The sequence below is a fragment of the Helianthus annuus genome, chromosome 5 (assembly GCF_002127325.2).
Source record: "Helianthus annuus cultivar XRQ/B chromosome 5, HanXRQr2.0-SUNRISE, whole genome shotgun sequence".
Classification (NCBI taxonomy): domain Eukaryota; kingdom Viridiplantae; phylum Streptophyta; class Magnoliopsida; order Asterales; family Asteraceae; genus Helianthus; species Helianthus annuus.
This window is the reverse complement of record NC_035437.2, coordinates 135,972,905-135,999,060: the sequence shown is the minus strand read 5'-3', so window position 1 is coordinate 135,999,060 and position 26,156 is coordinate 135,972,905. Positions and strand designations below refer to the sequence as shown.

General features: G+C 36.5%; 2 protein-coding genes across 2 annotated transcripts; both read right to left on the bottom strand.

Moving 5' to 3' along the window:
• Window positions 1-3,233: 3,233 nt before the first annotated feature.
• Window positions 3,234-5,191, bottom strand: LOC118492170. The gene is made up of 3 exons (XM_035989986.1): window positions 4,710-5,191; window positions 4,381-4,624; window positions 3,234-3,273 (listed from the first exon to the last, which is right to left on the bottom strand). Exons 1-3 carry the CDS (start codon window positions 5,104-5,106, stop codon window positions 3,234-3,236), a joined length of 681 nt encoding a protein of 226 aa, XP_035845879.1. The 5' UTR covers window positions 5,107-5,191.
• Window positions 5,192-5,949: 758 nt separating this feature from the next.
• Window positions 5,950-8,760, bottom strand: LOC110941399 (U-box domain-containing protein 4). Its single transcript, XM_022183033.2, has 2 exons — window positions 7,639-8,760; window positions 5,950-6,197 (listed from the first exon to the last, which is right to left on the bottom strand). The coding sequence occupies exons 1-2, from the start codon at window positions 8,617-8,619 to the stop codon at window positions 6,120-6,122; spliced, it is 1,059 nt and encodes a 352-aa protein (XP_022038725.1). The 5' UTR covers window positions 8,620-8,760; the 3' UTR covers window positions 5,950-6,119.
• Between the last annotated feature and the right edge of the window lie 17,396 nt (window positions 8,761-26,156).

Here is a 26,156-nt window from a genome sequence, read left to right as displayed (position 1 = left end):
CTCTGTTGGGCAGAGGTGGGGGATAGTCAAATTACGGGTCCAGACATTGTAGTGGACGCCACAGAAAAGATAGCACAGATACGGCAACGCATGGCGGCAGCACGCGACCGTCAGAAAGCCTACGCGGACAAGCGTAGAAAACCATTGGAATTTGAGGTCGGGGACCGGGTTTTATTGAAAGTTTCACCCTGGAAGGGTGTGGTACGATTTGGCAAAAGGGGCAAACTGAATCCGCGGTACGTCGGACCATTCGAAATCTTAGAAAAGATTGGCAAAGTAGCCTACAGATTAAAACTACCAGCTGAACTCGGTGCAGTTCACAATGTATTTCACGTGTCGAATCTGAAGAAATGCCTATCAGATGAGACCCTTATAGTTCCTTTTAAGGAACTCACTATCGACGAGCGGTTGCAGTTCGTCGAGGAACCAGTTGAAATCACGGACCGGGATGTTAAGGTCCTCAAACACAAGAGGATCCCTCTTGTTCGAGTTCGTTGGAACTCTCAGCGTGGCCCAGAGTATACCTGGGAACGCGAAGACCAGATGAAAGAAAAGTATCCCCAGTTATTCGAAACCAATGCATCCACTTCTGAGGCTGAAGCTACTACTACTGAATTTCGGGACGAAATTCCAAATCAACGGGGGGATGATGTGACACCCCAGGAAAACCAGTGAACGACGTAACTTACCTAGCTTCCTCAGTGAGTGCGTACCAAATTTCGGGACGAAATTTCTTTTAAGTTGGGGATAATGTGACAACTCGAGTTTCTGACTTTCACTTTCGCACTTGATGCGCGTTGACTTTGACTGTTTAGTTGTTTGTATTGTGAATTGGAAGTTGTACGTGTTGTGTTTTAATGAAACGATTGTCATTTGGCCTATATGTGATTACTTGCTGTGGTAGAAAATAATGTTAGGATTATTATTAAAACACTTAGTCTAGATCGGAACATGTCATACAGTTCGAAGGATTCGAAGGACCACGAAGGATGACCTTCGATTCGAAGACCCCGAAACATATCTTTCGAGCACGAAACATATCCTTCGAGCACGAAACATATCCTTCGATATGTTTCGGCCCAGTCTTTCCAATGGGCTTGGCCCATTACTGTGATACGTATATATGGGAGTGCATGTAAACTGATGGTTATTTTCTAAGAAAAACCCTAGTTCCTTTGTGTGTGTGCGACGGCAAAGCAGACTTAGTCCCTGTTCGAAGGATTTTATTTCCGCAACCCCGATTTCCGGTTAGTGTGTGTGTTGTTGTTTATGATGTATGATTTCATGATTGATCAATGGTCTTGCAATATGTTGTTTATATGTTGTCATGAATCGGATAAGCTAGGTTTAGCAAATATAATTGGATTGAATAGTCATGATTACTAGGATGTTGTTGTTGATCGGTTAGCAAATCGGTCAAACTTGTTTGATTAATCGGCCGGATTGTTTGTATACGAATTGGATATGTATGTTAATCAGGTTGATAGTCGGCTGAATATGGTAATCGGACATGTTTATGTAATCGACACATATGTGTAAATCGGATAGTTTGAATGATCTTGTTATTCAGATTAGGGTTCTTGATAAACATGAGAATTATGCTTGTTTGATCTTGTGGGTGTTAGCAGAATTGTGAAATTGGTGTTAATTGATAGACGGGTAAACTTGGAAACTTGGAATAAACGTAACTGTTATTTGCCGAAAGATGTTAGTTACCCGAAACATAGCTGTTGACCGAAGGATAGCTTTGACCGAACCATAGTAGCTATGACCGAAAGATATTAGTAGGTCGAAACATAGTTGTGACCGAAAGATAGTTTGGTCGAAAGATGACATATGGTTCGAAGCATAACAATTGGCCCGAAAGACAACTGTTATAACTTGTATGCCGAAAGATAAGAGTGGATCGAAAGATATATGGTTAAAAACCTACTTTGAATGATGGAATGTATGCTTGATCTATTTGACATGCCATGCTTGGTGATGAATGTTAACATTTGTATGCGTGTACACTAGCTGATGATTAAATGTGAAATGATACGTGTTGTGCCGATATGCAAATTGACTGTATGTGAACATTAGATTGCATGCGTATCATTGTGAACATGAACTGATTTGTTATACGTGCATACGATAGGACTTGATTAATTACTTGTGAGTGCATACCCTAGCATACCGAGCAAACCAAGGTGAGTTCACACTCTTACCAAGGCATGGGATTCCCGGGGTGTTGGGAATGGGATTGAAAGGTTGATTAGATACTCTATTGACACAATGACTAGACTACCACATCACTATCCTCGGTTGTGAAGGATACCTACAGTTACGAGTAGTCTAGTGGTTAAGTAACGTGGAACACCACCACAAGTAACGTGGAACACCACCACAAGTAACGTGGAACACCACCACAAGTAACGTGGAACACCACCACAAGTAACGTGGAACACCACCACAAGTAACGTGGAACACCACCACAAGTAACGTGGAACACCACCACAAGTAACGTGGAACACCACCACCATTAAAACATGAAATCGGCCCAGTAGAGCCACCTGTTACAAACGAACTTACTTTTACGCATTACTTTTCCTGTGAACTCGCTCAACTAGTTTGTTGATCATTCTGTTACATGCCTTGCAGATCGCTAGGTACATTGGAGCTTGCACTGGAGAAGCGGGTCGTTGTGGACAAGGATCGTGGCTTTTCCGTTGAACTATTAAGACACTTAAACTGTTAACTATTACTGGTTTATTTACTATGCTTCCGCTACATGTTGAAATGATGAATTTGGTTAATCACCTTTTGTATTGAATGGATGGTTTTCATTTCTTTTACTTAATATTAAATGCATGTTCAATATGATTGGTGGCTTGATCCTGGTCAGTCACGCTCCCAAGCGGTGATACTCCGCAGGTGGATTTTGGGGGTGTGACAAAGTCGGAGCTCAAATATCCATAAGAAGATTAACCATTATGAAAGGAACATAAACCAATCTAATTGACTCCCTAATTAGATCAGTGTTTCTTCAAGTTGTAACAAAAAAAAAAAAAAGATATGATAGTGTAGTTCTAGGTGATTAACTTACCGATGTTTTGAAACTTCAATTTGGGGAGATCTATGTCAGTCTTGCAGTTCTACACCTTATATGTTTTTATGGAGTCCAAACTAAAACAATTTGAGTTTTAATTTAGTGAGTTTCCGCCACCATCACCACAAGCTATGAAGATACCACATTACTGTTCACGGGCGATGAGAGCATTTACAATGGCTTCTCTATTTAAATTCATATAATTTAGTTAAAAAGATCTTGATGTCTTAATTCTGTTTGTCTTTTATAAATATTCTCATTCTTCACATCTATCTATATATTTTTTGAACGGTAAATTTGGATCACTGGCGGAGCACTGGAGTATTATTGTGCCACCAGCAGAACCATCCGATCATATCCATCTCCACTAGGCATAATGCCTATACACCAATTCAGGAGGAAACCCAATAAATATGAGAAAACCCCCTTGTGAGAATCAAACCAAGAACCTATTAGACCATGTGTAGTGGTAGAAGCTTATAATGCCCCCACCATGGGGCATTATACGACACGTGGCGTCCTAGTCAGTAAGGGGGCATTATAGCAAAAGTGGTGTAGTGGGTATAATGCCCCATAATGCCCCATTCAATCATTTTACAATCATTTCACAATTATTTTTTTAATTTAAAACATAAAATAACCTTCATTAATTTAAAAATAAAATTACATTACTTGAAAAAAAAATAAAAAAAAAACAGAAAAAAAAAATCGAAAATAAAAAAAAGCAGAAAATAAAAAAAAAACAGAAAAAAAGCTGAAAAAAATAAAAAAAAAACATAAAAAATAACATGATCTAGAGTCCATATTTTTCTCTAATTTTTTGGCGACGCATTTGCGCAAGGATCAACGCATCGCCTTGTAGGTGGTCGATAGGTTTGGACAAAAACTCGATGTCCTTTTCCATTTGCCTCGCCTCTTGCATCTCGTTAAATTTTTTTGTTTCGGCCACTCGTTCCTTCATAATCTCATAACGTTGGTGGTCGAGATCTCGAATGTCTTGGAGACGACGGTTCATCTCCTCGAAATCATCCTTTAACTCGAGATCGGAAGACGACTCGACCGTTTTTTTCCCGGTTCCCTTTCTTCTACCGGTGGGTCGGACCAACTCTTCTTGAATGCCCTCGTCCACCGCCTCATTTAAATCAACATTGCGGGCATCCGATGTTGGAGTTGACGGGTCAACGGATGATGATGTTTTTGACCTTTTAGCCCGACGTCTACTACTAGACGTCATTGGGTTAACTACCGCCCACTTTGGACTTTTTCGTAGTAGCTCCCAACACTTGTAGTACGTGAAAGGGCATTTTGTTCTCTCGAACTCCTCCAAACTCTTCGTTAAAACCCCCACGTCACCTTCACCGCTCGGCCGATTATCGTAGTTACGTTGAAAACATTCTTGGAACGCATGGCACTTGTTGTTGATGTCGGTCCATTTGCTAGAAATGGAGTCTTTGTCCCAATGTTCGCCTTGACCCCACGTGCTAAAGAAGAGTGCACGAACCCTATCCCAAAAAACCGGGCCCGTTTGAAAGTTTGCTACAAAAAAAAATAAATAAATAAGTTGTTTGTTAAAAAATAAATTAACAAAATAAGTAAAATAATATTTATATAAAATAGTTACCGGTCTCTTCGTCCTCCGAAATGTCGACATACGCCCGAGTCAACGCGTATTCCTCTTCCTTCGTCCATTTGATTATATTTTTTGTACGCCGCGGTGCGTCCTTATCTTTCTTTTTATGCGACCTTTTGCCGCGTTTCGATGTTTCTTGCACCGGTTCGGGTTGCGTCTCCGGTACGACTTCCACATCGGGTTCGGCTTCGGGTTGTGACGGTTGAGACCCGCCGGCTTGACCATAGCCGAAAGTGGGAGGAACAAACGGAGGGGCGCCACTCAAGTAAGCCGCGTAAGTTAAAAAGCTCGGGTCCATGTCTTGAAGGTTGTATGGGGTTTGCGGTTGGGTTGTGTTCGGGTTTGCGGGTCTAGCGGGGACACCAAAAGGAGGGCGGAATGGATGCATGATTGTATAAAAATTAGAAGAAAGTGGGTTTTTTTTTTATAAAAGTTGGAAGAAAGTGGGAGAAATAGTGAGTTTTTGTATAAAAAATGGTGTGAATGTGGGGTAAATATATATAGTGGGGATTATTTTAAATTAAAAAAAAATAAAAGAATTTGACCGTTTGAAAACGGTCGAAAATGGTGGCCCCCACACGATTTAAGCGTTATATTAAAAACGCCGGAGGGGATTTTTTTCGAAAATAACGCCGTAAAACGCCCCCTGTAATGGGGGGTTAGGCGTTTTCGGGCGTTTTCGCGCAATTTTTTTTAAAAAAAAAACGCCCCATTACGCTTGGTCTTAGTTCTATGTTCTAATGTCTTATCACACCTTTTAGATGCAACTAGGCTATAAAGCCATGTACACATCTATCTATATGTAATTAAATAAAATTTTATTTATTATTTTAATATTTTCTTTTCTCTTTCTTTCACCTAGAGATGCAATTATAAATCATTAAAACATGGTCGTTCTAGGATTGATGCTACACACTAATTTATATTAAGGACTACATACTATATATTCTCGTGTCACATGGAGTGGTCGACCAAGAGACTATGAATATTTTAGTGCTCGTTTATCATGTATCTTCTACTAAGTGATTTTTTAAAGCATGATATCGTTTTTGAAGGGTGAAATCAATTGTGTGTCGCGAGGGAGTTTTAACCCACTCTTTTATATAAATAAAATAATCTGAAAAGAAATCCAACCTATCAAATTGACAAATACCCATTCTATATCTTTATGTTAACGTCATACACTACAAGCTTTTTTTCCCCTTTTGTTCATACACACAAGAAAAAGCCAAAAATAAAACAAGTATTTCATTAACCAATTTACAAGAGCAACTGCGGCAAACATAGATTTACAGATTTAAAAAAAAAAAAAAAAAAAAAAAAAAAAAAAAAAAAACCCTCTCCATTTTATATTTAAAAAGCACTTTGTTTTAAAGTTTTTGGTCTGCAGCGCAGAAAATCTTAATCCGATGAATCGGAGCTGGATGCAACGTTGTTGCCGGATCTCGGTCGCCGGAGAAGTTCAATCAGTTGCTCCGCCTGTCCATCAGTCAAATAATTCAACATTAGACCCACAACGTAACAAATAACTATCATTTCAGTTCCAATATTTTTTTCTATAAAATAATACATTAACTATCATTTCAGTTCCAATATTTTTTTCTATAAAATAATATATTAAATAACAATTATAATTAATTATTTCCTTCAATAGAAACATTCCTACATTCTAATTTAAGTTTCTGTCACAAAAGATGATAATATAAAAAGGTAACCACCATATACTCAAATAAATGCAACCTTGTCGTCACCATGTTAGGTTTTACTTTTTCAACTCTAAAATAATTGGTCCATTACTCTTTAAGTCATTTTAATTTAATTCAATAACTCTTTTAATAAATCCCAAAACTGCACAAAGAGGGGTCCGAAGTTCTAATGACTATCATACCGGCCAATATTTATATTATTAAGGGGTTGTTTGTTTACCTCTTGAGGCTCTTAATGGTTCAGACATTTTACTGGTTTAACACTTAATGGTTTAGACTGTTTGTTTCACAAGCAAATGTCTGAATGGTTCAAACATTTGTCTCTAAAAGATTAAGCATTATACAGAGTTTGAATGGTTAAGACCTCTAATCTGAATTTGTCAGACATTTGTCTCTGAACGATTACGCATAATACAGGTTTTTAATGGTTCAGACATCTTACTAGTTCAGCACTAAATGGTTCAGATCTCTTACTGATTCAACACTTAACCATTCAGATGTTGCCAAACAGCCCCTAAAGGTATTAAAATGGTCAAAATTACTATAACTTGAGCTCGAAATTGAAGTAAATGATACTTTAATTATGACATTAAGTTGAAAAGATCCACAACACAGTCTCATATATCATTGTTTTGAAATGTTCAATATACATGACACGTCTAGAATTGGTCTTAGGCAAGTCTTTTGACTGTGATGGCTGGTTAGTAAAAGTGGAGGTCAATATAAGTGTATTGGAACCCTATCATTTTCAGAAGTGACACAACAACAAATCTAGTAAAAATATTAAATATCTAAAAATTTTCTTTAATAATATCAATGAAATATCAATGTTCTCTGCATATCATCTCACTTTTTTAAATGCTAATTAATATCTATTGTTGTCCGTGGCTCCATCAACGGTTAAAACATTTAGCGTACAAAGTGTACGAACTAAAGATAATGTGCGAAGCGTTAGAACTAAAAATAAAAAGGACCCATTGATATTTTCGTAATTATGATAATCAAACAATTCAGTAAATAATTACTCTACAACAAAATAACAAAATAAGCTAAATTAATAACAGTTACGCTACTTGTAAGTGTAGCGTAGTTATTATTAGTCTAGCACAATTTTATTGGTGTAATTATGAAATTACGTACGCTTTGCACCGTAGAACTAATTTATTTGTATTTGTATTTGTATTTGATCCTAACACGTATGGAATAACGCTTACCTTTTGTTTAGCACGCTTGGTCCCGGCCTGCGACAACGCAACAAGCGGCGGAATAGCTCCTTCGCGCGCGACCATATTCCGGTACACCACACTACCATCACACAACTGCAACAAAATAACCACCGCAATCTCCTTCTGCCGCTGAGACCCAACCTCCACAATCTCCACCAGCACCGGCACACCTCCCTCCTCTACCAACGCCGCCCTAGCCTCCGGTAACGACACCAAAACACTCACCACAAATGCCGATTTATCCACCATATTTGACTCGAAATCCGCCATCAATTCTACCAACGGCTTCATTATCCCAGCCTCAACTGCTCGAATTTTATTTTCCTTCAATGAACACAACGAATACAACGCCGTTGACGCATCTTTCTTGCCGCGAAAGTTACCGGTTTCGAGTAAATCAACTAGCAACGGAATCGCTCCGGACCGTCCGATTACAGATTTGTTTTCTTCTAGTTGCGATAACCGGAGTAACGCACACGCAGCGTTCTCCTTTCCGGTCGGTGTTCCGATTTTCAAAGCCCTAACTAACGGCCGGATTGCACCGGAAGAAGCTAAGAGCTCTTTATTCTCATCACACAACGATAAATTCAATATCGCCGTTACACCGTGCTCTTGTAATTCAGGATCCGAACACGAAATCAGCGAAATCAACGGTTTAATCGCTCCGGATTTCGCGATTTTAACTCGATTCTCCGGTTTGTTCTTCGCGAGCAATCGTAACTCCATCGCCGCTTGTTTTCGATCTTCGATCGAATCGGATTCCAGATCGGACACCAGTTGTTGAATCAGATCGTCGGATTTTTCAGTCGCGCACGCGAGAATCAGCCGCTTGCTATGCAGCGACGTCGTCGGGAACTCGCCTGAGCGGTCGCTGTTGCAGTCGCTGAACGCAGTGGAATCTTCGTTTAAACTGATGTTGCTGAAGTTGCGATTCATGTATGTGTAATTGGAGTGAATTTCAGCCTCCATGATGATGGTGATGATCGGAAGGATTTGAAATGGAATATTCCGGTGAGGGGATGGAGGAGTGGGGGTGGGGGTGTGGGTGTTGATATAGAAAAGGAAAGAGGGGGGACACGTGGAGGACCGTATCGGATTGATGGTCAGAGGGCACGTGGGAAAGGGGGTGGCGTGCGAAGAAGGTCCGTTTTTCCTACTTTAACTGCCGTGGTGACCTTTTTCTTTTTTTCTTTTTTATTTCTCTTTATTTGATGCATAGTTAGTTGGTAAAGTTGTTTTGGTGTAGGAACCCAACGCTTGCTACTTTTTTTCTTGTTTGTTTCCTAATTGTTTTTTTTTATATTAACTTTGTTGCATTTTGAGTGGTTTGACTAGTGTTGTTTAAGTGCACGAATTGGTGATATGATATAAATTCCAACATAAGTGTACTTCAAATGACTTGAATGCAACCTTTATTTAAATGAGTTAAATAGATTGAGAAGTTATAAATGAGGTGTAATTAAGTTATAAATGAGTTACATGGGTTGAAGGATTGTAATAAGGCTACTCGGTATGGTGCCGGAGCCGAGCACGTCGCCGGAGCAAGACCGACGGGGGCGGCGTGGGAGGACGGCGTCGCCGAGGGGGAGGCCCACATCTTTGGTCCGTCTCAAACGGCTAAAGTCGGACGGCGACGACGGGACGGAGCGGGACGGTGGGGCGGCGGCATGGGACGACGGTGGTGATGTGGCGGCGAAGTCGGAGGACGAACCTCGCGACGGTTCCATACCGTATGGCCTAAGTAACTCAAATGGAATAGCGGTTTAGACTTTATGAAATGCGTATCTACATTGTTTAACTTTTAATGAGTCACAACAAGGGTGAAAGATTTCTCATTTGACCCATGTGCTATGCTCTAGTGATCCGTCTCTTACCCATTGCTAGGATTCTTACATCGACTTTGCATTATATTATGTTTTTCATTTTTCGTGTCTGGTATATATATGACATTGGGAGGATAAATTGTCAAGATGTAACAATTTTAAATAATTTTTTTATTTATGATTTTCTTTTAGTAAGAGTTAATCACACAAATAGTCATGTCTTTGGCCTAATGGTCATTAGTGGCAGCGAAAAGTTCGTTAAAACATCAAGTATTGATTACATTTTCTTTAAACAAAATATTGAATAACATAGTCGGTCAACTAAGGTCGATAAACTGTCTGTCTAATAGTAGGGGAGCCTTCGGTCCATGATAAGGACTTCCTATCAAGGGTCAACTTGTACAACCTAACATGCAAGCTTAAAAACTCAGCTACACTGAGTGAGTTGTAGTTTTAATAAAACATGGAATTAATACTTTATATAAGATGTTTAGCCATTTCATCAAAACACATTTTAATATCAAATATGCTCATCAATACCGTTTGAGGTAGCATGCATATGAGTCAAACGCAACATGTTCCTTCTTCTCCTCAACGCAGCGCGACCCGACCAAGAAAACGAACCCGACCAGACATTAATTCACCCGTTACACGACGCCACACTTCCGAATTGGTAGCAAACAACTCACAACTTCAACAAAATTGAATTATCATCATCTTATCACTCTTATTTACCTTATAATTGATCAATTAAGTTTCTGTTCATATCACCATTAAACTCGAGTTTTTTCCCAAATAGGTGCAAGTGGAAAAATATTTACTAAAATAGGTGATTTGAAAAATATTTACCAAAATGAGTGTTTTTCTTTATTTTCTTTTTTTTTTACTAATTATATTATAAATTTTATTTTTTAGTTCAATCAACCTGTTATCACTTTTATACTCTTTTTCTTCAATCAACTCATTATATTTTTTATATAATTTATATATATATATATATATATATATAATTTATTAAAAAGAAATCTTATTTTATGATCGAACCATGTTAAAATAAACTGAAATTGTTGAGAAAGACCTCTCACCTACTTTTTTTTTGAGGTAATATTTCATTTACTATTTGGTTTGTGTAAATAATTAACAATTCAATACTTTTGTTAATTTTAATTTTATGAAATTAATAATGAAGCGAGAAACTTTATATTTGAATTATTTAACTTACATAAATATAAAGGAAATAGAACAAAAAAAACCTTAAAAAGAAAAAAAGAAAAGAGATATAATAAGTTAGTTAAAAGTAAAATAAAAAGCATTTTGAGTTGTTTGAAAAAAGTGATATCGAATAAAAAACAAAATTAAAAAAAACAATATATTTGTTTAAATTAATAAAACAAATAAAAATACTCATTTTTGTAAATATTTTTTCTAAATCACCTAGTTTGGTAAATATTTTTTTCCACCACTATTATTTTGGGAAAAAAAAACTTAAAAAACACCTATTTTAGTAAATATTTTTCGAATCACCCATTTTAGTAAATATTCTTTCCACCACCACCCTTTTAGGAAAAAAAAAAAACTCATTAAACTCCCATAAAAGCACTAAGAAACCTAAATAATTTTTGTTTAGTTGGTGAACCATAGCTTATGATTTTGGTATCAAACGAAACCTCTGATCTTTTCCTACAATTCCCCACTCCCAAAACCGGCCAACAACCAACGTATTTCGTGAATTCAAGAAAAGAAGAAGCTAGGGCTCATAACTTGTTAGTGTGATATTTCTCTCAATTCTTAATCAAATCAGGTAATTCCAAAGCCTAATCTCATTTATTTTTCATGCTCTACAAAAGCCATTTATCCATTTTTGTGATAGAGGGCATAAAAATTCAGATTTGCTTCCATGCTAGATTAGGGTTCTTAAACTTTTAAATTTGAGAATTTTGACCTTAGAAACTTGTTATAATGTAATTGAAATTATGTTATTGCTTATGATTATGTTAGATTAGATTGTAGAAATTTTGGTGTTTAATGGACATCATATGGATTTTTCATTGATTAATCATGTTTATATATATTAGGAAAATCATGTTAAAATACCAATTTAACAAGGTATTATATAACAAATATTAAATCTGTTTTTTTAGAAAATAAGATATTATAAATTTTCATAATAACTATTATAACAAATTATCAATAAATGGATTTATTAGATTATAAACCCCAATTTAATCTTTTTAGGAATTTAACTATTTTACACATAATTGCAAGATACTTAAAATTGTCTAGTTTATAAACCCAATAAATGAACTATCTATAATTTGTTTAACATTTTACGTCTAGTTTATAAACCCAATAGATGAATTATCTATAATTTGTTTAACATTTTACAATTTACAATATGTATATATATAGGGTTAGGTTAACGTACAAATGCCCTTATCGTACATTACGTACGCTACAATCTCAGCCGTCCGATTATCTTCCCGCATTGAATTCGCATGTTGTTTTTTACCACATGCGAAATTATTACAAAAAACAACATGCTATTTCATCAAAATTATCACATGCGAAATTGGTACAAAAAACAACATGCGAATTCATAAAAAATTATCACATGCGAAATTGCTATAAAAAAAACAACATGCTATTTCATCAAAATTATCACATGCGAAATTGGTACAAAAAAACAACATGCGAATTCATAAAAAAATTATCACATGCGAAATTGCTATAAAAAAAACAACATGCGATTTTAAAATGCGGGAAGATGATCTGACGGCTGAGATTGAAGCGTACGTAATGTACGATAAGCAATATTGTACAGTACACTTTACCTATATATATATATATATATATATAGGGAGCCGTTAAAATGAAAACCACCTCTAGTTGTAAGAACCGTGAGAACCATTTTCAACCAATCAGATTAAGCCAACGTAAAGGGTATTTTGGTCATTTACCCCAAATGTCAAATCTCTTCTTCTCTCTCCATTTATTGCATCCAGTATTTAATATCCTTCTCTCTCCATTTATTGCATCAAAACTTTTAAAAACCTTTCACCTCTTTCTCTTCCTTCAACAATATCATCCCTGCTCTCTCTTTCACTCTTGCAAACCCTAACCCAAACACCTCTCTCTTCCTCAAGATCCTTCCCTCACCCCTCCGATGAACAGGTAGCCGGCAACCCCCCACCCTCGTCTTTCTGATCGGCGATCTCCCCCTCTCGTTTTCAGCCCAGAAACCACACGGAGGAGCTGGCTATGGCTGGTTTTTCCCCGTCGTTTGATGATGTTGATACAGACAATGTTGATGATGAATATGACGGCGGCACGCGGCGGCGGTAGCTCCTGCCGACACGTTTTTCCTGTGGCGGTGGTGTCTCCGGTGCGCCGCCTCGTCTCACCTTTTTTCGGTGGCGGTGGTGTCTCCAGTTGATGTTGTTTCAGTCGGGGTTGGAGTATTCTGATTGTGGGTGGGTGGAGATGGCCGGCGGCGGCGATGGTGGTTGAGCCAGGGAAGGCGCTGGCTGAGCCGGTGAAGCCCGATACAGGTTTGAGTTGGGGATGATTTGTGTTTCTTTGATTCTGATTGTGTGAGCTGTTTTTTAACACAAATTATGTTTGAGGTTTTGAGATTTTGGCAGTGATAGTCTTTTAATTTGTGTTTTTGAACACAAATTATGATTTGTGTGTTTTGATTATGTCGGTATTGTGTTTGCATAAGTGATTTATTGTTGATTTGTAGCACATAGTTTCTTGGGGGTTGATCTGTGTTGATTCCTTTTTTGATGTTTGGGGGTTGATATTAGTTGATACAGGTTTGAATCTGTTTGAATGATGTTCTTGTTCCTTTTGAATGTTTAAATCAGTTGAATCAGGTGCCTTATTGAATCGGCGGTGCTGATGCAAAAAAAATGACGATGGCGCGGCAAGGATGGTGGAGGGTAGGTTTTTGAACCTGCAACCCCACTTTGCAGCCTCTGATTATCGGAAAATCTGAGCCAAAACTTCGTTTTTTTCAAGAATTCACTCGTTCTTTTGATTTTTGTTTGTTGGGGTTTTTTTTTTTTTGAGGCGTCGATGATGATAGCAAACTATCTGAGACACCTCCCGAGTGTGCGATTTTCTGGGTGCGTTCGGTTTTGCGTAAAAACGGTTTTGTAAAAAAAAGTTAAACCGTAAACTTTTTAACGTAAAACGTTTTTCGGAAATCGTAAAAAGTTTTAGGTAAAACGTAAATCGTAAATTTTTTTTTAGTAAAACGTAAAAAGTTTTACGTAAAACGTAAAAAACTGGCGCGTAAAACGTAAAAACGTAAAAAATGTTATCGTAAAAAACCGGCGCGTAAAACGTAAAAAAACGTTAACGTAAAAAACCGGCGCGTAAAACGTAAATAACGTTAACGTAAAAACGGCGTTAAAAAAGTTAACGTAAAAACCGGGCGCGTAAAACGTAAAAAAACCGGGCGCGTAAAACGTAAAAAAAAGCGGGCGCGTAAAAAACCGGCGTGTAAAACGTAAAAAAACGTTAACGTAAAAAAACGGCGCGTAAAACCTAAATAACGTTAACGTAAAAACCGGGCGTAAAAAAACGGCTCTTCAAAACGTTTTTTTTGAACAAATCTTAAAAAAATTATCATAAAAATCTGATTTCAAAAAATTATTTAACAAAAAAATCTATTTCTTAATAAAAAATAAATTAAGCCTTTGGTAATTAATGAATAGGACAAAAAAAAGACAATTAAAAATAATATATATAAAAAGACAAAAAAAAGCAATTTTACTTATATACCCTTTTGAATTAAAATATTAAAGACATAATAAGACAAAATATATTTAATATTAATTTTAACTACTTTTAATCTTGTCCATCCATCTTCTTGATCTAATGGCTAGAAAGTGGTTCTCGTAGTTCTTACAACTGGATGTGGTTTTCATTTTAGCGGTCCCCTATATATATATATATATATATATATATATATAGGGCTTGGCTATATAAGAAACTCTATCTTCTTTAAAAAAACTATGCAAACCCATTGTCACTCATTGATTAACTTTCATCTAACTTGATCAATGGCTCTCATAATTTTGGTAACAATTAGATTTAAAAGAAATGTTATAATACACATTAGTCAACTAGAAGGGCATTTTCGGAAGTAAATTCCTTCTCTCTCCACTATCCAATCATATCATCTCTCTTTAATGCACTAATCTTTCTCTCTCTTCATATCCATTTCAAAATCACAATCTCATCTCAACTCTCTCAATTCCCTCTCTCTAAAATCACATATCTCATTTTCTCCTCCCCAAATCAAAACCCTAGCCCCCATGACTTTCCCTTCTCTCTACACAACACTTACAACCTGCAAAACCTAGAGAGAGAGTGAGAGCCGTGAGGGAGAGTACCAGAGAAATCGAAAGAGAAAGAGAGGTCCAGAGAAATCGAACGAGAGAGAGAAAACTGGTGGGTTTCCAGCCACCCACGGCAGCAGCAGCGCTGTGGCGATGGTGTTGTTGACCGTTATGGTTGGGGCAGGGGAGGCGGTAGATGCACGATGAGTGAGGCACGATGGTGGTTGCAGATCTGGTGGTTGGTGGAAGGTGGTGGCTGGTTCATTCTGGGTTGTTGGTAGTTGATAGCGGCGACAGTGGATGGTTGTAGAAGGTGGTGGAGGGTGGGTGGTTGGTGGCGCCGGAGTTCGGAACGTCGTCGGAGTCAAGATCTAGTAATGGTTAATGTTCTCTCTCTCTCTCTCTCCTCTCCTCTGTCTTCAATCAAGATCTAGTAATGGTTAATATTCATGTATTTTAAATAAATCGAAAACTTTAGGATGAGATTTTGAACGAGATTTTTTGTTGGTTTGGTTGCTTGTTTGGGGATTTTGATCTTAACAATAATTGTTTTTTTGTTGGTTTGGTTGCTGGTTTGGGCTTTTGATCTGAACAGTAAGTGTTTCTTTTTTGTTGGGTTGTTTGATTTACAGAAACAGACCCATAACATGTGTTAAGCACCTGTTAGAATGATATATAACGTGTGTTGATTTACAGAAACAGATCCATAAAGATATTCAATTGTCAAGCTGGATGGATGTAGGCGACGTTAATGCGGGGACATTGAATAAGTCAAATCTTTAGGGAAAGAAGTTTTCATTCGTTTATAACATGTGTTAGTGGTTCATGCTGTAACACAATACCATGATGTAACCTGACATGTGTTCATGTATAACATGTGTTAAGCCCCTGTTAGAATGATATATAACGTGGGAAAGAACTCTTCGTTCGTTTATAACATGTGTTTGTTTTGCATAATTTGGAATGTATAACATGTGTTAAGCCTCTGTTATAATCTTTTTGTAACTTGACATGTATTCATGTATAAGCTAGTGTTTTACAAAACACCATGATGTGTATATACTGATCTAACATGTGTTACAATTTGTCTGTTCGGAAAATGAAATTGATTAACATGTGACAAGGGTGAAAACAGTCGACGGGGGCGATGAGTTTAATGGTGAGCTTAGTTAATATCGTAATCTTGTTGTAACCCCACTTGTATACATATGATAACATGTAAGCATCCATTATAACCCGACTTGCATTCATGTATATCAAAAGTGGTTTGCAAAACACCATGATGTGTATATACTGATCGTAACACGTGTACAAGTTAATATGGAACATACAAGTTAATATTGTAACACCGTATACCTGGGATAACATGTGTTAAGCCTCTGTTATAATCTTGGTTTAACCCAACATGGTGTCATGTATAAGCTAGTGGTTTCCAAAACACCATGATTTGTATATATTATAACAACATAGTATACCTGATATAACGTGTGTTAAGCGTCTATTATAACGTGTGTTAAGACTTCCAGAATGTGTTAAGTCCATACCGTTTTAACATCATCTACTAGACAAAACAATAAGAGTTTCAAATTACATGTAGTTGCTTAACATGTGATAAGGTTGAAAACAGTTGACGGAGGCGATGGGTTTAATGGTGAGTTTAGTTAATATCGTAATGTTGTAACCCCACTTGTATACATATGATAACATGTGTTAAGCATCCATTATAATGTTGTTGTCACCCGAGTTATATTCATGTATATGAAAGTGGTTTGCAAAACACTATGATGTGCATATACTGATCGTAACACGTGAACAAGTTAATATGGAACATACAAGTTAATATCGTAACACCGTATACCTGGGATAAAATGTGTTAACCCTTTGTTATAATCTTGGTTTAACCTAACATTGTGTCATGTATAAGCTATTGGTTTCCAAAACACCATGATGTGTATATACATACTGTAACATGTGTTAAGCGACTGAAATGTATAACGTGTGTTAAGCATCTATTATAACGTGTGTAAAGACTTCCATGTCACACCCCGATATTTCCACGTTTCACCGGTGGGCCCGGTGGGGGATTATCGTGACGAAGTTGGTAACATTACAGTCAAACAACACAATATTTAAATGCACAGCGGAAGCAAAAGTTAGATATATTTCAACAGAATATAATTGTAATATCAAGTATCACAACAGTTGAAATTAATCCACAGGTGGATCAAAAATAAATAGGAAACATTGTTCAACAGTTTTGACATCCAAGCTTGCGAGACTTATTGTGGACGCTAGGAAAAAGCCAGCCTAGTTCGCGTAGTACCTGCACTTAACCTTTTTGGGAAAATACGTCAGTTTACACTGGTAAATACATTCAACCGACTCATTTGAAAAGTTTAATAAAATTGATTTGAATGCACGTAGCACAAACTTTTTATAACTTGGGATAATTATTTGAATATAATCTTGTAAAAGAATTACATGTTCTTATGCATTCAGTAGCCCGATCCATAGACCGGGTTAAAGATCAATAGACACACCACATTATTTATTTATGCACTGACGGGTGTACGCCTACACCCCGTGCTCAGGTCGTGGCCATCTCGTAAGATGATGCCAAGGATATCCGGGACATGGTCATTAACCCCCCAAAGGCTTTAAGCAACAAAACATTTCAAAACGGAGCACATCAATGATTTAACCTCTATTCGGTTAAAGATTCAACGCCGGACCAAGCGGTATTTTATATACCGTACCCCAAGCCCGTAAAAGGGAAGATAAGTTAAAAGTATTTACCTTTGCAAGTATCAATCACAAATAGCAAGTGCGTGTAGCTTTTACCGGGTCTCCTATTCTGGAACGAAGGTTTATAATAACCTATTAGAATCCTAACGGGTCTTTAATTAAGCCTAAACTTAGACCGGTTAGTTTTAACGAAAGATACGGTTCGAATGCACGATTAGGCGAAGACCGGAATAGAATGTGTTTTAGTCCCGACAAGTTTAAAGACTTGTATAATATGGGTGAACTAAACACCTTCTGGATTTTGAGATAAAAACGATAAGGTTTGACCCGTTTCGGCTAATTTATGTAAACTAGTTGCATAAACCGAACCGAACGCGCAGGAAGCGTAACGGGTAACCATAAGAGTCATTTACAGGTTTCCTAAGTTAACATGCCTTAATTAGGTTGTGATATCAGTAGGATACCTTCCATTATGCCCAAAACGAGTTTAATCTCAATATAAGCCCCGTAGGGGTATTTTGGTCATTTAAAAGGTTGTAAAAGAGATTAATTTAAATTCTAAGACTCGGGTCCAAAATAATCAGAGAAATATCTTAATTTATCAGGTTATTTCGGTTGGTGATAAGTCTTATTTGACAAAATGGTTTTAAACCCATACTAGGTGTTTAATACGCGTAAAAGCCGTTTTAAGCGATTTCCGGGTTATACCAGAAATCTGAGTTTTCTGATCAGGTTATAAAGTTCAAAATACACATTTATTATATAAGATCAGTAGCAATTGGATTGGTGTCAAAATACTATGTAGAACTCATTTTATAATCAAAAAGGGTATAATCGGTATTTACCGAACCGACGCCATAACCTTGGGTTATGAGCAGGTTAAAAATAATTAAAAATCTTCATAATTTCTAAAATATTATATTATATCAGTGGGTAAAAGGTTTGGTGCCAAAAGTTGGGTTTAGATAGGCTTTATGCTAAGTGCGCCGTTTAATTAACAAAAGTTTCTTAATTGCGCTATTTAGCATAACTCCTATTCTGGACCTCGAACTGTTATGAAACTTTAGGGACATGTTTATAAATTAGTAACAAAGATTTTTGCTCTCTCACATTTCCAAAATTCTCGTTTTATGGTCAAAAGGGCATATTGGTTAACATTAGGCGTTTAACGGAACCGTGTAAACGAATCGAGCAAACAACGAACCAAACACAGAGGGTTATTCCAACATGTAACTTGGTCCTAGTGAAGCTCTAAGGCATTTCTAAATCATACTAAATCGGGTCAGAACTGAAGTCAAAGCAAAAGTCAAAGTTTTGCGACTTTCGGTTCCGAACCGGATTAAAACAGAAAATTGTCGGATCAACAAGCTTAGACCAGTTATAATACTTATTACCAAGTTATATGAGTAATAAAATAAGTTACATGTCTTCCACATTGTTAATTAGGCGTTAATTCGAAGATTAGCATTCTGTTGACTTTTTAATATAAACTTTGACCCGACATTTGATCTAGTTAGAACGGGAATCAGAGGGTGCCCTTTTAAGGGTTTATTACCCACATAATTACCAACTTATAACTACCTTTAATTCGACTAATCACTGGACCATTAATGATTAATCGCTAAGTCAAACGTTAATTACGACGGTTTCACTTTTAAGCTAATAACTAAGTAAAACTCAACTAGGGAAGGTTAAGCATACTTACAGAAGTCCTATGCACGATTAAGGATGACTTGGGTCTGCTTTGGAACTCCAGAAGTCTTCACAAATGCAGAAGGAATGAATGCAAGAATGTTGCAAACATTGTGGCTTTATATAGTGATTTCAATTGCTTGTGATCTTGACACACAAGTCTAGCATTGTTCCCAGATCATTCACAAGTGCTCCTAGGGTCTAAAAGCATGTAGGGGTCGTCCAAGAAGTAAAAATATCTTAACTAAGTCGGTTAAAACGTTCATAACAGCCAACTGCCAACTTTCTGTCGCTGTGCATGCCTTACAGACCGTAAGGCTTGACCCTTACGGTCCGTAAGCTTATTCTAGAAGACAAAAACTCTTGCCCCTTCAAGCTTCGAACAGGTAACATGTTTATTACGAATTTTGGACTTCTATTTTTCAGAATGGGGCCTCATGACCATGCCTTGTACAGTTTAGATCACCTTTAATGATGTACAATTGTCTTGGACTTTAATGAAAAGTCATGAACGAAGGGTTGTCGTGTATTTCTTCGTAGGATTCCATTCTTGAAATTTTGAATCAATTATTGTTAGTATTTACCGGATTTGAGTATACCATATGTTTATCATATACATTAGGGTCTTGGGATTTACAATGAGGTCGTTCAGAGGTATTAATTAACATGACGACACTTTTAAATCCTGCCATACATCTTTAACTAGATCCGGGTTTATAATACTTTTTGTCTTACACGACACGTGTCGTTATTTCATTTGACGAAAAATTTCAAGGTGTTACATTCCATAATGGATGAATAAACTCCAATAGTAACTTAATAACAATAGAGTAAACCTGATATAACGTGTGTTAAGCATCTATTATAACATGTGTTAGGACTTCCAGAATGGATGCATAAACTTCAGTAGTAACTGTAACAGTAGAGGTACAAATATGGGCGCCTCCAACAGAAAATGTGTTAAGTCTAGACCATTTTAACATCGTGTACTAGAGAAAACAACAAGAGTCTCACATTACATATTACTAGTAAACAAAAATACATAGCACTAACACGTGTTACGTTGTACATGGGTTTCACGTCACATGTAACACATGCATGTCCTGAAGCTCAAACTATAACACGTGTTAGTTGTGTTGTGCTGTAACCTAAACATGGTCATGATCCTTAAGCATCTGATCCACGTTTGACGAAACCAACGGTCCCGAGAATTGGATCTTGTTTCCCTCGTACCCATCACCATCCTAATAACAAAAAGATAAGATAACCGTTAAGTCGTTAACCAGACATAACTATTAACTATTAACTATTATACTTGGTGTTTGTGTTTCAAAACCCATATTCTATAATCGGCTGAAAAGAAAAAAAAGTGAAATGGGTAAAATGAAATTGAACGATTCAAACTATTCAAGCATGTAAGGTATAATATGAAATTGGCCATTTATGTACTTGAAATTTAGTATGTAACGTGTAATATGAAACGAGCCATTTACAATTTACATATCATAATCTTAACATAATAAACTTTCCCAACGCATCCAAAAGCATTTATCCATGACTCAAACATCCACACAGTCCCCAAGCTCAAAATTTCAATCATCTAACAATATTACCCTCGCACATAAAAAAAAACCCCCAAAATTAATCCAAACAAATCTTAAATCAAAAAACAAACAATTAAACCTTTGTAGTTGATATGAGTTCAACATTCGGATGGAGATCATTCCCCCAAATATAATCTTTGGATGGAGAACATTCGGGTTCAGATTGATACGATCTCAAGAGCTCGTCAACATCGGTGACCTTTGAGCAGTAGTTGATGATGGCAACATTCAGATTTGGTGTCATTTTGAGGATGCTACGGACCCACATGGTTCTTCATGGAATAAAGTATAGCCATTTGGGTTGAATATATTCAGTTCCACATTTGAATATATGGGTTGGGGGTTGGGGGATGGCGGTGGTGGAGGGGCAGTAGTGGCAGTGGTGGAGGTTGTGCAGCGGGGGTTGGCCGACGGTGGTAAAGGTGCAACAGTGGTGGGGGTTATGCAACAGGGTTGGAGGTGTTTACGGTGGTGCCGGAGGTACAATACTGATGGTGGTGCGGTGGTGATGATGGTGGTGGTGCGGTGGTATGTAGGTGAAGATGTTAAAGGAGATATGAGGGACGAGATCTAGAAATTTTGGCTTTTAAAAATGAAATAATCTATAAATGGGGGGTGTTGTGATTTGTGAGGTGATGGGCATTAATGCTACTGTCAAATCAAATGGGGAAGAGTTCTTGGGTTAGGTGGATAGATGTATAATTACTAATATACCCTTAGAGGCAATAAGCATAATGAGTTGACTTGGATGACGTGGATAAATGTAGGCCACATGTTAAGTTTGCAAAGTTTTCTAAAAATTAAGGGTTTCTTATAGAGCATTGCCATATATATATATATATATATATATATATATATATATATATATATATATATATATAGGGTAAGGTTATTGTAAAAAAGGTTAAAAATGTGAGAAAGGTGAGAAATATTGTGGAGATGACATGTGTCCTAAATCTAAATTAATTCAAAAGGGTAGACAAGTAATTTTATCATTAATTCAATTAATTAAAAACTTCCCATAACCGACACCTTAATTATAGGAATTGGATTTTTTTTTTAAATATCTCTATAAACACCATTCAGCAAGTATATAACACCATTCAGTAAGTATATAATACCATTCAGCAAGTATATAACATATTAACACCATTCAATACGTATATAACACCATTCAGCAAGTATATAACACCATTCAGTAAGTATATAACACCCTTCATGGACTAAACATCTGATCGAAACATATTTTCTTCTCTATATAAGTATAGCAATATGGTACTCATATTAAAGATAAAAAAAAAACGTTCGTTATTATGGTGTAATTTTTTTTTGAGTAAACTGCAATTTTACCCCCTGAGGTTAGGGGTCATTGGCATACTTACCCCCCCCCCCCAAGGAAATAATTGCAATTTTACCCCTCACTGTTGCTGTTATGTTGCAACCTTACCCCCGGCCTCAAATTTGTTGACTAATCTGTTGACTATAACTTGAAATGACTAGAATGCCCTTTCATATTACCCCCTGTGTTTTGTGCACTCCTGTGATATTTCCCCCTGCCACCACTGCCACCGCCATTCACCACCACAACCACCACTGCCACCTCCAGCCACCACCACAACTTAATATCCCTTTCATGTATACCACCACCACTACTTCCGTCACCGGAAACCTGCAACTCCGGTCATCTTCTCCAACGACTGCCACCACTGCCACCTCCAGCCACCACCACAACTACCACTGCCACCTCCAGCCACCACCACAGCCACCACTGCCACCTCCATTCCCCACCACAACCACAGTTCCGAGTCCGAGGGAACCACAGAGTGCAAACCGTCGCCGAAAACCTGCAACTTCGGGGACCGCAAACGATACCAGCAGTATATGAATTAGGACAGAGTTCCATCAATATCACTCGAATAAAATAAATGTAAGCTTTCTTTTATATTTATCTATGATTTGATTAGGTTTTTATTGGTGATCTGGATTTGTAAAACAGAATGATTCGACTACATCTGTTATCATCAGACTATTGGATGGATCAATGAAGCTTTTGTGATCTGATCGAATCCAATCTTCAAATTAAACACAATAAACACAAATCAAAGGAAATCAAAAACTTAAGCAAAACGAATAAGAAACACAATAAAACAAACGCACATGTACTCTTTCGTTAGTGCTCGTCGCCCTATTGGGCTGGTCGATGGTTATGGTTTCGACGCCTGTTAATTCTGAACGCGAGGGAGGAAGAAATCAAATCGCACCGGAATCAGAAATATAATCAAACAAACGCACCTGTATGATCGTCTCTGGTTACCGTTGTTAACAATGGGCATCGCCGTTGCCATAGGTATAATCATGTTGTTTGTTGTTATGTTTCAAATGGATATGCATAGTTTTACTAATCTAAGTTTTATAAATTTTTTAGTGATGTTTAACGTTTTTGATGAATTTGGTGTTGGGTTTTGTTAAAGATTTGATTTTGATTGTGAATGATTATATATTTTTTAGTTTATGTGAGCTTGTTGGCAGAAGGAAGGTGGTGGTGGTGGTGGTGGTGGCTGGAGGTGGCAGTGGTGGTTGTGGTGGTGAATGGCGGTGGCAGTGGTGGCAGGGGGTAATATCACAGAGTGCACAAAACACAGGGGGGTAATATGAAAGGGCATTATAGTCATTTCAGGTGGTAGTTAACAGATTAGTCAACAAATTTGAGGCCGGGGGGTAAGGTTGCAACATAACAGCAAGCAGTGGGGGGTAAAATTGCAATTATTTCCTTAGAGGGGGTAAGGGTGCCAATCACCCCTAACCACAGGGTGTAAAATTGCAGTTTACTCTTTTTTTTTAAAAAAGTACGTATAAAAAGTTATTGACGTTTAAAAAAGACGGGGAAAGTTACATGTGCATTAATGTTAGTTTCTTAATTTAAAAATGTTAAATTTACCTATATACCCTTAATCTAGAAAATTAATATGTTTAATAGTAAACATTATTTACAATTTGGCCATTATGATTTCAACCATTAAATCAAAGATCTAATGGTGTAGATTCTTTCTTACCTTTCTCACAAAAAACCTTTTTTTTACAGGAACCTCTACCTATATATATATATATATATATATATATATATATATATATATATATATATATATATATATATAGGGTAGGGATATGGTAAAAAGTGTCCAAAGTGTAAGAAGTGTAAGAAGTGTTTTAAACCATTGGATCTTTGATCTAATGGTTGAGATCAAAAGGGTATTAAAATGTAAATTGTGTTTTAATTAGAAGGGGCTTTTGTAAAATTGAAGGGCAATAGTGTCTTTTCCATTCTTTCAAATATGGTAACCGTTTCAAACACAACCATCAAACTCCTAAAAATCAGCGAATTATATGTAACCGCCATCAATCTCCAAAAAAAAATCAGCGAATTTCTTCATACTTTAAAACATTCCCAGATTTTTAAAACGTAATCGCAGATTCAAGTCATGGTGTTTTATCTGGAGACATTGTTGATGGCGTGGTGTTTTATCTGGAGACATTGTTCGTGGCGTAGTGTTTTATAAATACAAAACATTCCCAGATTTTAAAACACCAAGACTAGGATTCAAGTCATGGTGTTTTATCTGGAGACCTTGTTCATAGTGTGGTGTTTTAAAACATCTATGATTCAAGTCATGGTGTTTTATCATGAGACATTATTCATGGCGTGGTGTTTTATCTGGAGACATTGTTCATATCGTGGTGTTTTATCTGGAGACATTGTTCATGGTGTGGTGTTTTATCTGGAGACATTATTCATGCCGTGGTGTTTTATCTGGAGACATTGTTCATGGCGTGGTGTTTTGTCTCCAGATGTTTAAAACACTATGCCATGAACAATGTCACCAGATAAAACACCACGCCATGATTCAAGTCATGGTGTTTTATCTGGAATCCCCAGCAACCTTCTATATAAAACACCATGACCAACATCATAGTCAATTTATCCAGTTGTTTTAAAACACCACGCCATGAATCTGATTATAGATCTATTTATGATAAAGTATGAAGAAATTCGTTGATTTTTTGGAGATTGATGACGGTTACCATATAATTCGCTGGTTACCATATAATTCGCTGATATTTGAATTAAATGACAAAATGTACAATTACAAAACTACCCTTTTGAATTAATTAAAAGGATGGACACTTGTCATTCCAGGAATATTTCTTACACTTCTTACAAATTAAGCACTTTGTACAGGATCCTAAACCTATATATATATATATATATAGGGAGAGGATCATGAGAAAACTACATATAAATTAGAAAACTAGAAAACTAACTAAAAAAACCTAAAAAAAGCTAAAAAAACATACCAATTTTTTTTACAATTTTTATAAAAAAAATCGCTAGTTTTTATATATAAAAAAATTTCAAAAAAAAATTTTGTTGTACAGCACATGTGCATTATATGTGTACTACACATGTGCACTATATCCGTAATAGTGCACATGTGCAATACAACAAAAAAATTTTTTTTTTTGAAAATTTTTTTCCACGCATAAAAAGCTGCGATTTTTTTATAAAAAATTAAAAAAAAATTTGGTATGTGTGTGATACATATATATATATATATATAGGACAAAGATCCGTTAGGAACCACCCTTTATTGCGAGAACCGCGAGAACCAATATGAACACAACCAAAAATGCCTAAAAATAGCTAAAAAACACTCAAAAAAAATTTTTTTTTAATATTTTTTATAAAAAAATCGCTATTTTCAGTAGCAAAAAAAATTTTTTTTGGCTACTAAAAGTAGCGATTTTAACATAGAAAATATTTAAAAAAAATTAGATTTTTTTATGTTTTTAGATTTTTTTTAGATTTTTTAGGTTTTTTGGGGGTTTAGTTTTTAGCATTTTAGCTTGAGGGGGGGGGGGGGGGGGTTAGGTTTTGGGAGGGGGGTTTAGGTTTCTTTTTTTTTGGGGGGGGGGGGGGGTTAGGTTTTTTTAGGTTTTTTTAGCTATTTTAGGTTGTGTTCACATTGGTTCTCGCGGTTCTCGCAATAAAGGTGGTTCTCGCATGAACTTTACCCTATATATATATATATAGAGTTAGGATCCTGTAAAAAAGGCCCAAAGTGTGAGAAAGGTAAGAAAGAATCTCAGCCATTAGATCTTTTGATCTAATGGTTGAGATCAATAGGGACCAAATTGAAAAATATTTTTGTTAATTTGGACTGAATTGAAATTTATAGGGGCAATTGTGTCTTTTTATCTTCATTTGTAAATCAAATCCCTGCAATTTCGTTCTCTCT